The sequence below is a fragment of the Raphanus sativus genome, chromosome 4, assembly GCF_000801105.2.
Source record: "Raphanus sativus cultivar WK10039 chromosome 4, ASM80110v3, whole genome shotgun sequence".
NCBI lineage: Eukaryota > Viridiplantae > Streptophyta > Magnoliopsida > Brassicales > Brassicaceae > Raphanus > Raphanus sativus.
In genome coordinates this window covers 18,374,721-18,388,987 of record NC_079514.1, presented here as the reverse complement: position 1 = coordinate 18,388,987, position 14,267 = coordinate 18,374,721, and the positions used below count along the sequence as shown (strand labels likewise).

Here is a 14,267-nt window from a genome sequence, read left to right as displayed (position 1 = left end):
ATGTGTTAATCTATCTCATAATTAAAAGTTTTATTAATAGTAATTTTCTATTTTTTTAGTTATAAACAAAAGATAATTGTAAAAAATTATTTGATAGTAATTTTGCTTCTAATATTTTTACATGTGATTAGATATATAATGATTAAAAATATATCTTCTTATATAATAAGAACGAATTTTGAATTATCTAATTGTAAAAATGATATAATTGTTAAAATTCATTTAATATTAATTGTTTCAGAATTTTTCCTTTTTTACTTTAAGATTGTGACATGTGTTAGTATATCTCATAATTAAAAACCTTATTATAAATATTATTAATAGTAATTTTCCATTCTTAAAATTCTAAACAAAAGATTTAAGATTGAGACATGTGTTAATCTATCTCATAATTAAAAGCTTTATTAATAGTAATTTTCCATTTTTTTAGTTATAAACAAAAGATAATTGTAAAAAATTATTTGATAGTAATTTTGCTTCTAATATTTTTACATGTGTTTAGATATGTAATGATTAAAAATATATCTTCTTATATAATTAAAACGAATTTTGAATTATCTAATTGTAAAAATGATTTAATTGTTAAAATTCATTTAATATTAATTGTTTCAGAATTTTTCCTTTTTTCAGAATTCTAAACAAAAAAAAATATTTCTTATTATAATAAAGTTTGGTTCTTCAAAGTTAGTAATTAACACGATCGCGACACATGTCAATTAAAACTTTAAGATTGTGACAAGTGTTTTAAATTAAAATCAATTTGTAAAATATTTAACACAAATTTTCCTTTTCTAAAATCATACAGAAAAAAAGAAATGTAAAAAAAAGTAATCGTAATTATCCTTTTTAAAAAGCTAAAACCAAAAAAAATTGTAAAAAATATTGAGTAATGTTAATTTCCTTTATTGAAATCATGAATAAAATATAACCGTAAAGAAATAAAAAACAAAATGTCAAGAAATATTTGATAGTAATTATATTTTTTGGAAAAAAATATTAGACCAATAAAACTTTGTTTTTCAAAGTTACTAATTAACATGATCGCGACACGTGATAATTAAAAATTTAAGATTGTGACATGTGTTTTAAACAAAAATCAGTTTGTACAATATCTAACACTAATTTTCCTTTTTTAAAATCATAACGAAAAAAATAATTTAAAAATATTTAATTGTAGTTATCCTTTTTAAAAATCTTAAACCAAAAAATTGCTTAATGTTAAATTTCCTTTATTCAAATCATGAAGAAAGGATAACTTTAAAGAAATAAAGAACTGTCAAGAAATATTTGATAGTAATTATCCTTTTCAATAAATCTTAAACCAAAAAATGTAAAAGAATATATAATGTTAATTTTCTTTTATTCAAATTTTAATTAAAAAATCATAAACCAAAAAGAATTACAATAATTCACATATATATATATATATATATATATATATGTATATATAACTAAACTCCCTCATATTTGATCACCAAGTATAATTATTGATTCAAGAAAAATATAATATACGGTTCAGTATCCTTACCTTCGCATATTTTTTTCTTCTTACAAACTCATGTTGATTTCTTTTGTCATTATTGTCATGCTGCCTACGTAAATTATTGCCACAATAATGATTAGGCGTTTGTACAATAATAGTTATCATTTTATAAAAATATTTGTTTATCAACTTTGAAGAACTAAGCAACTTAAAAAAAATATTAATAAAATTAAATTATAAAAATCAACAATATAATAAATTACTTAATAAAAATCATGAATAAAAACTATCTATTAAATTAATAAATAAAATTCATCTTTGTATCATGATTATAAAATAAAATTTTCACTTGAACTTATATAAAATTTTAATTATAAAATAAATCTCACACAATATATGCAAATTAATCATAAAATTATAATAATATTATTATTTTATGTTCTTTATTAAGTTAAAACATCAAAAATTCCGTTGCATCCCAACGGGCTTATATCTAGTTAACTATAAATCTGACATCAATAGCATGTCTTTGTCTTTGTCAAATAACATGTCTTTGTCTTTGGCAACTAACATGTTTTTTTTCTTCTTTTGAAACTTGTCAACTAACATGTCTTTGTCTGTTAAATTGGAAAAATCTAAAAGATGGTATCAATGGGCAATTGGAGCGTCACCAACGTGAGACATCATGACAAAGTAACCACATTACGTAATATATACATTCACGTAACTTATTCATTGTCAAACAGTCAACGCTGCCAATAACAATATTCTTACCTTGTTTAAGAAAATTAAATATTTTCTAAAAATATCTAAAAATTTATATATGTTATTAATTAACGGTAATAAACTAAAATATAAAAATATAGGAGATTATTGTTAGCTTAAAATTAAGATAAATTTCTCTGTTTCATAAAAAAATATCACAAAATTATAAATAATACTTTTTGACAAATAAATAATATTTTTATATGGGAAATATTATTAAATTACCATAAATATTAATCACTTAATTAGCCTCAAACCTAAAATATTAATTTAAATTTATTTTTATAAAAAACTGTATCAATTATTTTTATTTTTATTTTTAATATGTATCTTAATATATTTAGTAATCGTTTAGTTATAAATAGGAACATTTTTTATAGTTGTTAGTTGATTCTTTTTCCTTTTTAATTTCCACTTTTGAGTTTTTAAGAAAGAATAAAGGTACAGGGCTATTTGAAAATATTTTTTAATTTTTTTTTCTAAAAATACACTAAAGTACTGTATGTACTATATCTAATCAAATTAAAAATTATTTATTAACGCCGTTTGAATTTGCTAATTTTCTATGGTTTAGTGTATCTTCTAAACATTTTAACGAAGAACAAATCATAATATTTTAATTAAAAAAATTAGTTTGCCTCGTGATTCATAGTCTTTTTTTTTTTTTTTTTTTATAACTTCGATTCATAGTCTTTATATATATATAAAAACAGAGCGATTAGTCTCCGGCTCGTGATTCTTACAAGTATCCGATTATATTAATAGAGAGTAACAAGAAGAAGAGAGCAGCAATGGAGATCATCACTAACAAGAAGAAAATACTCTCGAGACAGTCTTCTTCATTCAGACTAAGAAGTCCTAGTCTAAACGCTCTCCGTCTCCACCGTATCTTCAACTTATTCGACAAAAACAGCGACGGATTCATCACCATCGAAGAACTGAGCCAAGCCCTCTCTCGACTTGGTCTCGACGCGGATATCTCCGACCTCAAACTAACCATCGAATCTTTCATCAAGCCGGGCGAAACCGGACTCCAGTTCGAAGACTTCGCAGCACTCCACAAAACACTGGATGAATCTTTCTTTGCGAGAGACTGCGAGTGCGACGGATCTCCGGAATCAGATCTAGAAGAAGCTTTCAAAGTGTTTGACCAGGACGGAGACGGGTTTATCTCCGCCGTGGAGTTGCAAAATGTTTTGAAGAAGCTAGGGCTTCCTGAAGCAGGAGAAATTGAACAAGTGGAGAAGATGATTGTCTCTGCTGATACCAATCACGATGGTCGCGTTGACTTTTTTGAATTCAAGAACATGATGCGAACTGTTCTTGTCCCTTCCTCTTGAATCTTCATTTAAACTTTCTCGTTTGATTTGTTTCCTTGAATGAAAAACAATTTCAAGATAAATCTTATGTAATGTTTTATTCCAAGAAAATCAAATTGTTTTCTGCCTTTTGGTATTTTTTTTTTGCTAAATAATTTCAAGATAATTTTTTTTTTGCGATCTTTTATGCCTTTTGGTATTAGAGCATCAAAAGATCGCTTTGGTGTTAAATATAATCAAACTAATACCTCATACAAGATGGAGAGATATAAACGATTGTATTTCATTGTATTGCATTGTTATTTCATGTATTTGTGTTGTTAAAGGCTTAGACATAGATATGGTGAATAAATGTTAAGGAGGACTTCAGGAAATTAAATTAGACAACAAATTTGTAGATAGCTTCATATCATTTATTAAACACACGTAGAAGTACATAGTACATATTATTCCAACCAGTACAGTTTTGCAAACGAGAAACACATATAGTTTAACTTGATAATAATAAGCCACGCATAGTTGGCTGTTTTTCTTAGGTTTCGCAGACCTTTATTTTATCTTACTTATTATGAGACACAACACAAATAGTAATAATACTCACCACACAAACAAACCTTTGAGAGTAGTGAAAACATTGTTTAGGCGGAATATACTGCGTAGAAATACATCTTGTTTGTCGGAAGTTTTCCTCCATGCATGAGGAGGCGTTGCTCTCCATAGATGGTAGCAGTCGTGTAGGCAGGCCAAGTGGCCAACCGAGTTCACCTGGGTTCAGTTCCTCCTCCAAACTTCTCCCACACCAAAGTCTTGGTCTTCAACGCGTAACCCTCATTGGTCAATGTTCCGGGACCATGATGTCCGTCTCGGTCCGGCCAGAGCTCACTTCCAAATATATTATGTATTTTCCTACTGCCGCATGCTTAATTTGGAATCCAGGTTAAACATGTTAGGGATACAAGAATACAAGTCAATCAAATCTAAGAAATACTACAAAGAATTGAACAAAGAAAGAAATAAATAAAGTAATATCAAAATTACGACAGAGACTAAGAACAAAACTAGTTTAAATCTTACTTCCCAGTAAGAAACTCCGTCTCTGTACCACTGGGTCTTCTTTGCTTTATCTCCTTCTTCTCCAATTTCTTCTCTCCACATATCTTGTGGGCTATTAAACTCCTTCCCTTCATAATCTACGCCACAAATCTCCATAGGATCTTAGGATTGAGCTAAAACGCTTGTTCTACGTTGATACTGACACAATGACGGGAAAAAGCAGACGTCGAAGTCTTTTTGTGTTTATGGGCTTTTGATTTAAAGCTGAGAATCCAGAACTCAACCTGACAAGGTGGTGTTCGTTTGCTCAGGTGATCCATCTGGGTGATGATACAAATGGATGTTGGTTTTGTGTATTAAAATGCTACATTGAGATTGATCACCCAACTACATTTGTGAAAACTCACCTCAAATTCTCACCCAAATAAATGTGGATTTTTTTACATCCAGAGACACATTTTCACATCTCAATTACATTTGAAGACACATTCTGCTTTTGACACACTTTCTTCCCATGATTTGTCTTTTCTACCCTTTCATTGATCAACAATAGATTTTACTTTTGTTCTAACTAAAACAAAACATTTACGATTAAAAATTCTGATTGTCTTCTTTGTTTCTCTCTCATGTTTCCAATCGGAAATCACTTTCCCAAATCCCTGACCCTAATTTCTCCTGCTTCATTTTAATCTCAAATCCATGAACCCCAATTTCCCTTGTTTCCTCATGTAGATTTCTTAAGGCAATTGTGGGTTTTCACGAACCCTGGTTCCCCAGAAATCTGCTTACTCTCTCATTTCTCCAATCAATGGAAAAGAATCATCCCTGTTTGATTTCTCATTCTGATTTCGTGTACCAAAGTTAATCAATTTTCTCAATCCGATTCTGATAACCCGAGCATCACTTTCCTTGATACATATAACCTCGAAAGCGATCTTTTGGCTGGAATACGACCATTGAGCTTTTCATTCACCTCCTCTCTGCTTGTCTCGGTGTCGGGTCGTCATCTAGTGGAGCTGCGTTGCGAAGAGTTTTCGACTTGGGAGAAGATGGTGATTTGGAGGGTGGCAGAGATTACTTTTGATTGGTGCAGATAACCGGGTAAATCATCGCTAGTGTTTGTTAGATTTCTAAATATTGAGATAATTCTCGGTAGTGTTCATGTAGAATTGAATCCGTTGTTGGTTTGTTAGATTCCAAAATATTTTAGTTCGTCCACAAATCTGTTTTTTTTGTTAGAAAATACATTGGTTCCAAAACTAGGTTAAATAAAGGATTGCTGCTTATGCTCATCATAATGAACACATCAAAGGTCAGGATCGTTGGTTTGGTAGGAACTTGAAATATTTTGATCTTTCTGGTGATTTATACCGTCCACGCTTCAAAGACAAAGTCGAGGTCTTTTTTTTAACACCAATCTCTTGTTTGGGTTAAAGTTTCCTCCTTTTCTTTCTTTCTCTGTTTCTGTGATGATGATTTTTTGTTTATTTGAGACGTCGACGGATACCCACTTTTCTCGCTTTTTGGTGAGTCTCGTAAGGCCTGAAAGCTCACGCCATCACACTGTGTAAGGAGGAGCTCTCGGAGAAAAGAGATGATGATCGATCTCCATCTCCAATTGCCGGAATGGTTTCTCCGCCATGTTAACTGTTGGAATTATAGGCTTCCCCTCCGGATAAGTAGCGCCACAAACAGCTTCATGTTTATCTTCTTCACGGGTCTGTTCAAGGTCACTTTGTTACCATTGATATTTTCATGGCCAAGAAGTTGAACGAACATATTGTTCCTTCTTCCCACAGTTGTGATGTAAATCTTAAGGAAGAAACTTTAACTATTGGTTTTATACGGCATAAGATCTTTTATAATCTGTTTCAGATTATTATTCTTTTTGTTAGGTTCCACATGTGTACCGTATTGCCTACCGATCGATATAACTGAGGTTGGCATCCACGTACACAGCACAATTTAATAAGTCGATGTACTATCCACAAATTTTGAAAATCTCTTTCTTTTGATCTGTGGACACATTATCATCATCCACATGTGTACCGTATTGCCTACTGATCGATATAACTGAGGTTGGCATCCACATACACAGCACAATTTAATAAGTCGATGTACTATCCACAAATTTTGAAAACCTCTCTTTTTGATCTGTGGACACATTATCATCATCCACATCCACAAGTATAACCAAAATCTTTGTTCTAAAAACAAACAAAAAAATTCAGACGACTTCGGAAAAAAGAAACAACCGACTAAAAGATAAATCTTTGACTAAACAAACCACCAAAGACCACAAGTAATAACTAAACTAGAAACGTAAGCTTTTCCGTAAAAGTTTCTCACCAGGGCAATTTTGTCATATCAGGCCTTAGGTCCCATTAGAAAGTGTCCCACATGTGAAAAGTGTCTTATAGTGTGAAAGAAAGACAAAATGTGTTCTAAAATGTAATCAACTCATAAATGTGAGTCTTTAAGTAGCACTGGGTAAAGCTGAGTCTTTACCAAAAAATGTTTCCATCAAAATCATAAATATATACTTTCCTACTACAACTAAAAAACACAACTTCTCGTCAAAACTGAAAAATACGATTTATTTCCCAAATCGTAAAAACGTCAATTCCTGTCAAAACCGGAAAAACGTAAGCTGGGCTTAGTATGGTCTAAATGAAGAACAAAGAAGGTTTTAAACTGGATATTAAAAAGAATTAAAAGCTTAAAAAGAACAAAGAAGGTTTCTTAAAGTAATCATATCTGCAGTTTGCTCAAGTTTTACAACATATATGTTTTTCATTAAATCTGAACTAGATTGTGTACAAGGTACGAGTCTACCAGCTCAGCAAATCTGGATTGTATATGAAAACACTTCTTAAAACTCAAACATTATTAAAAAAAAACTTCTAAAATATATGTTCTCTAATAAAAAGGTATAAATTGATGCAAATCACTCTTGACCAAATATTTGTTTTTTTTTTTGAAGAGAAAAGAATAAATAATAAAAAAACATAAAAACTCAATTATTATGATCTTAAACAAAAGTTATGAAATTTGTAGATCAATTTTAGGTTAATAAGTGAAAACATATCCGCGCTTAAAAAAAGCGGATTAAAATCTAGAGTAATTTTAAGAGGATTCTTAGAATTAAAAAAATTGATCTACAAATTGGATAAAAAATTGATCTACAAATTTCATAACTTTTGTTTCAGATCATAATAACCCGCTTAAACATGTATTTGTGTTTAATATTAATTTAATTTAAATTTTAATTATCGTGGGTTTTATATTTCAAACAAATTCTATAGATTAGAATAATATATCGGATCATATTGATTTTTTCTAATCATATTTGTGTTTAATATTAATTTAATTTAATTTTTAATAATTATGTTAAATATGTCAAGTTGCATAACTATACACTTGTGTCATATGCATTTCATAAAGTACTTTTAAATTTTATTTCTAAAGTTTGCAATATATTATATTTTCTTCGTAGTTACCTAACATAATTAGTCAGAGATATTTTTACCAAAAAAAAAACAACTCAGAATTGACCCGAAAATCAAAGTCTAATACTCTATTAGATCTGACCTATATACTTGAACGGTTTTTAAAGTGTTATACCCGAAAGCCAATATTAAACCAATCCGCACAGTAAACCGACCAAAAATCTTGCAAAATGTTTGAAAAATAGTTTTAATATATTCTGTTATATATATTATATATATATGGGTTAGTATGGTCTTCACTAACTTTAAATAAAATCAAATTTAATAAATATTTTTTAATCGAATAACTTATTTAAAACTTATTAAACTAAATGAGTTTATATAAAATTTTATTTCTATTAAAAGTCCACTGAAACCAGGTTAAACTCTATTTTAATATCATGTAGTTTTTTAATTGATAAACTTAATGTTTGTGTAAAATATTTACAATTTGGATATATACTGAAAAAATGATATGATGCATTTTATTAGGAACACAAATCGATATAACTTAAGTTTGGAAAGTAGGAAATTCAAAAGGTGGTTAGATTTAGAAGAAATATTTTTGGTTTTGTTCCAGATTATTAGGAAACATATAAATTTGACACATATTTATTTAATTGCTGTTTTATTTTTGATTAATTAAAACTTATTGAAGGAGTTAACAGGTTGGTGGGGCCCAATTGATAGACAACATACGTGGTGGTTACCTATATTTCGAAGCAGTTAGCATATTTAAAAAGTACTAGATTTTGACCCGCGCTTCGAAAGCGCGGGTATTATTTTTTACTTTTATGAAATATATTATTTGTTTGTAATTATTGAACATATTTATTTTAGTAAAATTTTCTTTATAATAAATTTGACACACATAGTGTCTCTGGTAAACTATGTGTTTCTCTGACTTTGTTTTATTCCCTCTCCAATCAACATATCGAAGCGCGGATATTATTTTTTACTTTTATGAAATATATTATTTGTTTGTAATTATTGAATGTATTTATCTTAGTAAAAATTTCTTTATAATAAATTTGACATATAGAGTGTCTCTGGTAAACTATGTATTTATTTGGCTTTATTTTATTCCTTCTCCAATCAACATATTTATTTGGCTTGTTGTTAAAATAAATGATTTTAGAACGCAACTGTTTACTTTGATATTTTGTTTAAACAATGTGACATATTTCTGTATTAATTGTGTTCAATTAAATATTTACATTGTAATTTAAATTTGTATACAAATCAACATATTTGTGTAGTTTTGTTATTAAGAAAATGATTTGAATCCAAATGTAAGTACTCTTATAGTGATTTTTTCAGTTCATATAATTTTTTAAAATATATTTATTTCAACTGAACCAATTAATATTTTGTTAAATTGGCCCGTGAAATATATTTTTATACATCGATATTCAAAAGATCTGGTAACTAACGATACTCAAAAGATCTGGACTGAATCAGGTTATATGGTTATTTTTGTTACAAATATCCGAACCCGTTTTAGATACATTGGTTATTTAGATATTTTTAGGTTCCTATACATCAGAACCGAATTCATCCAGATCTAGAATGATCCAACTCAAAATCCACACATAAGTTTATAATATTCAAGCGGGACTTGGTTACCAAAAAAAAGGATACCCGAAAAAAACAACATGTATCTAAATAGACAGATAATGTTCATGTCTAAATGATTATATAAATTAATAAAAAACTGTTTTATGTGTTTTGCTAAATTAAGTGAAATAGAAAGAGTTTTTTTATCAAATAAAATAATTATATGGAGTGGAAAATTAAGTGACAATAAATGTAGGACATTTTAAGTATTTTGATTTAAGTTATTATTTTATTCACAAAACATATTTTTGAACTATGTTTTTGGGTACGTAATTTTCCATCGATTGTAACTAAAATAAAAATATTTTAGTAAAATAAAATAAACCAAATGTTTAATCATATGTAAAACCTAATTATTTAGCATTTTTGATTTTATAATTGGCACAAAGTTAATATTGATTAACTAATAAATAAAAATATGCACTATTATTATTATGGTAATATAATTAATGATGTAATTTATTATTAAGGTAATATAATTAATTAAATTGTTAAACTAAGTGAAATATGGAAACACAATTAATAGATACTACTATTCAAGTTTCCAAACACTCCATTTTTTATAGCTATAACCAAACACACCAAATTTTTTTATTAATCTTATCCAAGTATCCAAACGCACCGAATTTGTACTTCACCTTTAATAAGATAGATGTAATGTTAAAATAATTAATGGACATAACTAATATCAATTGGTCATGCTGCAAAATTAATAGAATAGTTCAAAACCGATATCCTTACTAAAATACAGAAAATATTAATCTCTTATACTAAAAAGTAAAAACACATAACCGACGTGATAAAGAGAGAGAGTCGCGGCTAGGTCGTAGTCGTGCTCTCGTTTTGCAATTCACGTTTCCTTTTTCCTTGTCTTCTTCAATCCTCTTTCTGCTTCCCTTTCTCACTCTTACGTTTTGTATCTTCACGGGTTTCTCTCACACTCCGTTAATAAACATCTAGCGTTTTGCATTCTCTCACCATCTTTTAAAGTATTCCTCTGTTTCTCCTCTTCTCAGAATTATCAGGTGACCAAAAATCTCTGTTTCGCTCTTTATATTCTCTGAAAAAATTACATGTTTATAATCTGTTTCGTCTCTGGGAAATTAACATTACGAATTAAGATCATCACCAATATTCTCATCAGTTATTTTTTCGACTCTGTTTATCTAGATTGGAATCAGATCACAATACATTTCTCTAGAAAATGATCGGAGTTTTAGTCAATTTTGATGACTTGTTCTTACAATTTTTGAACTCTTTGTTGTGTACTCTGTTCTTCTCCTTTTTTCTGTGAAACCTTTTTGACTAAATTGTTTCCAATGAATATAAGTTATATATAGATGAACATAACAACAAATATTCTTACTGTATTCATTTCATAAATTTCGAACTTTTATTTTCTGTTTCATCTGCTCCAGGTCCCACTTCCAACATATTTTATTATCTTTTTTTTTTCTTGCATATATAAATGCTTACAGAATTTGGCAGCTTTAACATGCTTTTTGTTTGTAAACAATTTTTATCTTTCTTTTGCAGTAATCTCCAGCAACATGAACTCCATGGTTGCTAACTACTGATTGTTGTGAGTTTTTGTTTTGTTTTATTGGGTTTGGTCTGAAGTCTCTATTTGAGAAACAGAACACATTTTGAAGTTTTCTAATGACAAGTTTGTCTGGAGTCAGAAGTCAACGAAAAAACTCAAGACCTCTGTCTCCGGGAGGTAGAGAGATTACTACTACTCCCAACAGTATTAGAGATCATATCATATTATCTGAGAAAGAGAAGTTTCGCATTCTGATTTTCTTTCAAAAAATGCAGATATGGATTACATAGAACCCAAAACAAAGAACAATCTCATGGGAAAGCTTCTCTTACTAGCTTCACTTACAATCTTAGCCTTTATTGTGATCAATAAAGCTTCAAGTTTCACATCCCCAAGCGTGGTATCTCCCATTAACTCATACTCAAAAACCTTAAAACTCTACATTTTGTTAATGTGTTATCTTTTATGCGGTTTTGTTCCTTTTCTTTCAGTTCTCTCGAAGAGAGGAAGGAGTGACGCATGTGTTAGTCACTGGTGGAGCTGGCTACATCGGTTCACATGCGGCTTTAAGGCTACTTAAAGATAAATACCGCGTAACCATTGTGGTAACTAAAAGTCCTTTTTCTCTTACAGTAGTTAAATGTCCTTTTTGATGACACTTGGACTCTAATCTCTCAACAGGACAATCTTTCCCGTGGGAACCTTGGTGCGGTTAAAGTTTTACAGCGATTGTTCCCTCAAACTGGAAGACTCCAATTTATTTATGCTGATTTAGGAGATCCCGCAGCTGTATGGTGTTTGTTAACCTTTGAAGCATAGAATCTTTTGGTTCTTTTTTTCCTTAACCCATCGTTACAACTTCAGGTGGAAAAAATATTCTCAGAGAATGCCTTTGACGCTGTGATGCATTTTGCTGCCGTAGCTTATGTTGGAGAAAGCACTCTTTATCCTCTAAAGTATACTCTTCATTCTTCTATATACAGTTTTAAACATCGCTGCCAGAATTTATTTTTGGTCTAATTGTTTGTTGTTTAATTTGATTCTTGTAGATATTACCATAACATTACATCAAACACATTAGGAGTTCTTGAAGCTATGGCTAGACATAAAGTGAAGAAACTGATATATTCTAGCACTTGTGCTACTTATGGAGAGCCTGAAAAAATGCCGATTACTGAAGATACTCCGCAGGTAAAATTAAGATCGTTAATTCGATATAAATTCTTTTTTTTTCTAATGAAAAGTATTTAATTTAGGTTCCGATTAATCCCTACGGGAAAGCTAAAAAGATGGCGGAGGATATGATCTTGGATTTCTCTAAGAACTCTGACATGGCGGTTATGATCTTAAGGTTAGGTTCATTGAGCACTTTCTTTAGCCTTTTTTTTTGTTACTCTATGATCAATAAAACAATAATGTAAACGTTGACGAATATTTGAACTTGCAGATACTTCAATGTCATTGGTTCAGATCCGGGAGGTAGGTTAGGGGAAGCTCCAAGACCCGAGCTTCGTGAGCAAGGACGTATCTCCGGTGCTTGTTTTGATGCCGCTCGCGGTTTCATTCCCGGACTGCAAGTATGTGGTTTCATGATGCATAATGTTTTATAATCTATTCTTTGCAAAAACCTTTACATGATATGGTTTTGATAGGTGAAAGGAACAGACTACAAAACATCTGACGGGACTTGCATTAGAGACTATATAGATGTTACTGACCTCGTGGATGCTCACGTGAAGGCTCTTGAGAAAGCACAGCCTCATAAAGTCGGTATCTACAATGTTGGAACCGGAAAAGGTACTTAAACATTATTCATTGTAAAACAAAACAAAAAAAAATTAATAGTTACAGTTTGACACTACGTTAACCGTTTTTTGTTTGGTTAAACAGGAAGATCAGTTAAGGAATTTGTGGAGGCGTGTAAGAAGGCGACAGGAGTTGATATCAAAGTAGATTTCCTGCCCCGACGGCCTGGAGATTACGCAGAGGTTTATAGTGATCCAACAAAGATTTTGAGAGATTTGAATTGGACTGCTCGATTCACTAATCTTCAGGATAGTCTTCAAGTTGCTTGGAGGTGGCAAAAGATTCATCCTCATGGATATGCTTCTTTTTAAAAACAGAGGAAACAACAATACCTTTAAAATTTGTTATTGTTATATATTTTCATTTCATGAATTCGCATATTGTTTTGAGGGTTTCTATAGCTTATGTGGAAAAAAATAGTGACTGGTTATGTGGAACAGAGGCTTGGAACGCTGAATCCGTTTGCCGTGGATCTATACAAGTTGTATAATACAACTAAGAAAACTCACTTGTTTAGTGTGGTCATGTGTAGCTATCTATCTTATTAAAGCTGAAGTACAATTTCGGTGTGTTTGGATACTTGGATAAGAATATTAAAAAAATTTGGTGTGTTTGGAAACATGGATTGTAGTCTTTTTTAAAAAAAATTGATTTTGTTTGGAAACAAAGATAGTATCATTAAACAGAAAAATAATGGGCTTAAGTTATTAAGTCCATTATAAAAGAATGTTGTCAATATATATAAGAAAATATAATACAAAGTCCAATTTGAAATACCAACTCAAATTATAGTTTTTATATTTCATATTAAGTTTTTAAAATATAATATATGTAATTATTTATATGATGATACATATTAAATACTATTAATTATATGATTACTTATATGATGGTACATATACAATACGATTAATTATATGATGAAATTATATGATATATAATAATGACTAAGGATGGGTTTTCAGATATCCATACGGGTTTGGTTATGATCGGTTTGCGTTTCGGGTTTTCGAAGGTCAAAGATTTCAGTCCTATTAGGATGTTTCTAAATTTTTGTTTGAGTTTGATTCGGATCTTTGCGGGTTTGGTTTGCGTTTGGATAACCTATTTAAATTATTTTTAAAGTTTTAAATCACTATATATTTTAAATTTCTCAAAATCTATAAATAAAGTAATATATTACCTATAAATTT

General features: G+C 29.8%; 2 protein-coding genes across 3 annotated transcripts; both read left to right on the top strand.

The window, feature by feature from the left end:
* Positions 1–2,037: 2,037 nt before the first annotated feature.
* LOC108853299 (probable calcium-binding protein CML43) lies at positions 2,038–3,703 on the top strand. The gene is made up of 2 exons (XM_057009998.1): positions 2,038–2,176; positions 3,014–3,703. Exon 2 carries the CDS (start codon positions 3,040–3,042, stop codon positions 3,586–3,588), a length of 549 nt encoding a protein of 182 aa, XP_056865978.1. The 5' UTR covers positions 2,038–2,176; positions 3,014–3,039; the 3' UTR covers positions 3,589–3,703.
* A 6,792-nt stretch (positions 3,704–10,495) lies between these two features.
* LOC108852162 (putative UDP-arabinose 4-epimerase 4) lies at positions 10,496–13,665 on the top strand. Of its 2 annotated transcripts, none has more exons than XM_018625664.2 (11): positions 10,496–10,750; positions 11,346–11,445; positions 11,544–11,668; positions 11,760–11,873; positions 11,950–12,057; positions 12,133–12,224; positions 12,318–12,459; positions 12,525–12,619; positions 12,716–12,845; positions 12,921–13,065; positions 13,159–13,665. In XM_018625664.2, the coding sequence occupies exons 2-11, from the start codon at positions 11,385–11,387 to the stop codon at positions 13,383–13,385; spliced, it is 1,239 nt and encodes a 412-aa protein (XP_018481166.2). In that variant the 5' UTR covers positions 10,496–10,750; positions 11,346–11,384; the 3' UTR covers positions 13,386–13,665. The 2 variants fall into 2 exon arrangements, with proteins under 2 accessions (XP_018481166.2, XP_056865876.1); XM_057009896.1 differs by having other exon boundaries at positions 11,262–11,445.
* Positions 13,666–14,267: the final 602 nt, after the last annotated feature.

Bases quoted from the DNA above. Each gene is read 5' to 3' on its own strand.
- LOC108853299 (XM_057009998.1), top strand. From the start codon at position 3,040: ATGGAGATCATCACTAACAAGAAGAAAATACTCTCGAGACAGTCTTCT.
- LOC108852162 (XM_018625664.2), top strand. From the start codon at position 11,385: ATGACAAGTTTGTCTGGAGTCAGAAGTCAACGAAAAAACTCAAGACCT. The intron at 12,460-12,524 runs GTAAAATTAAGA...TATTTAATTTAG, and splicing joins TTACTGAAGATACTCCGCAG to GTTCCGATTAATCCCTACGG. The intron at 12,846-12,920 runs GTATGTGGTTTC...TGGTTTTGATAG, and splicing joins GTTTCATTCCCGGACTGCAA to GTGAAAGGAACAGACTACAA.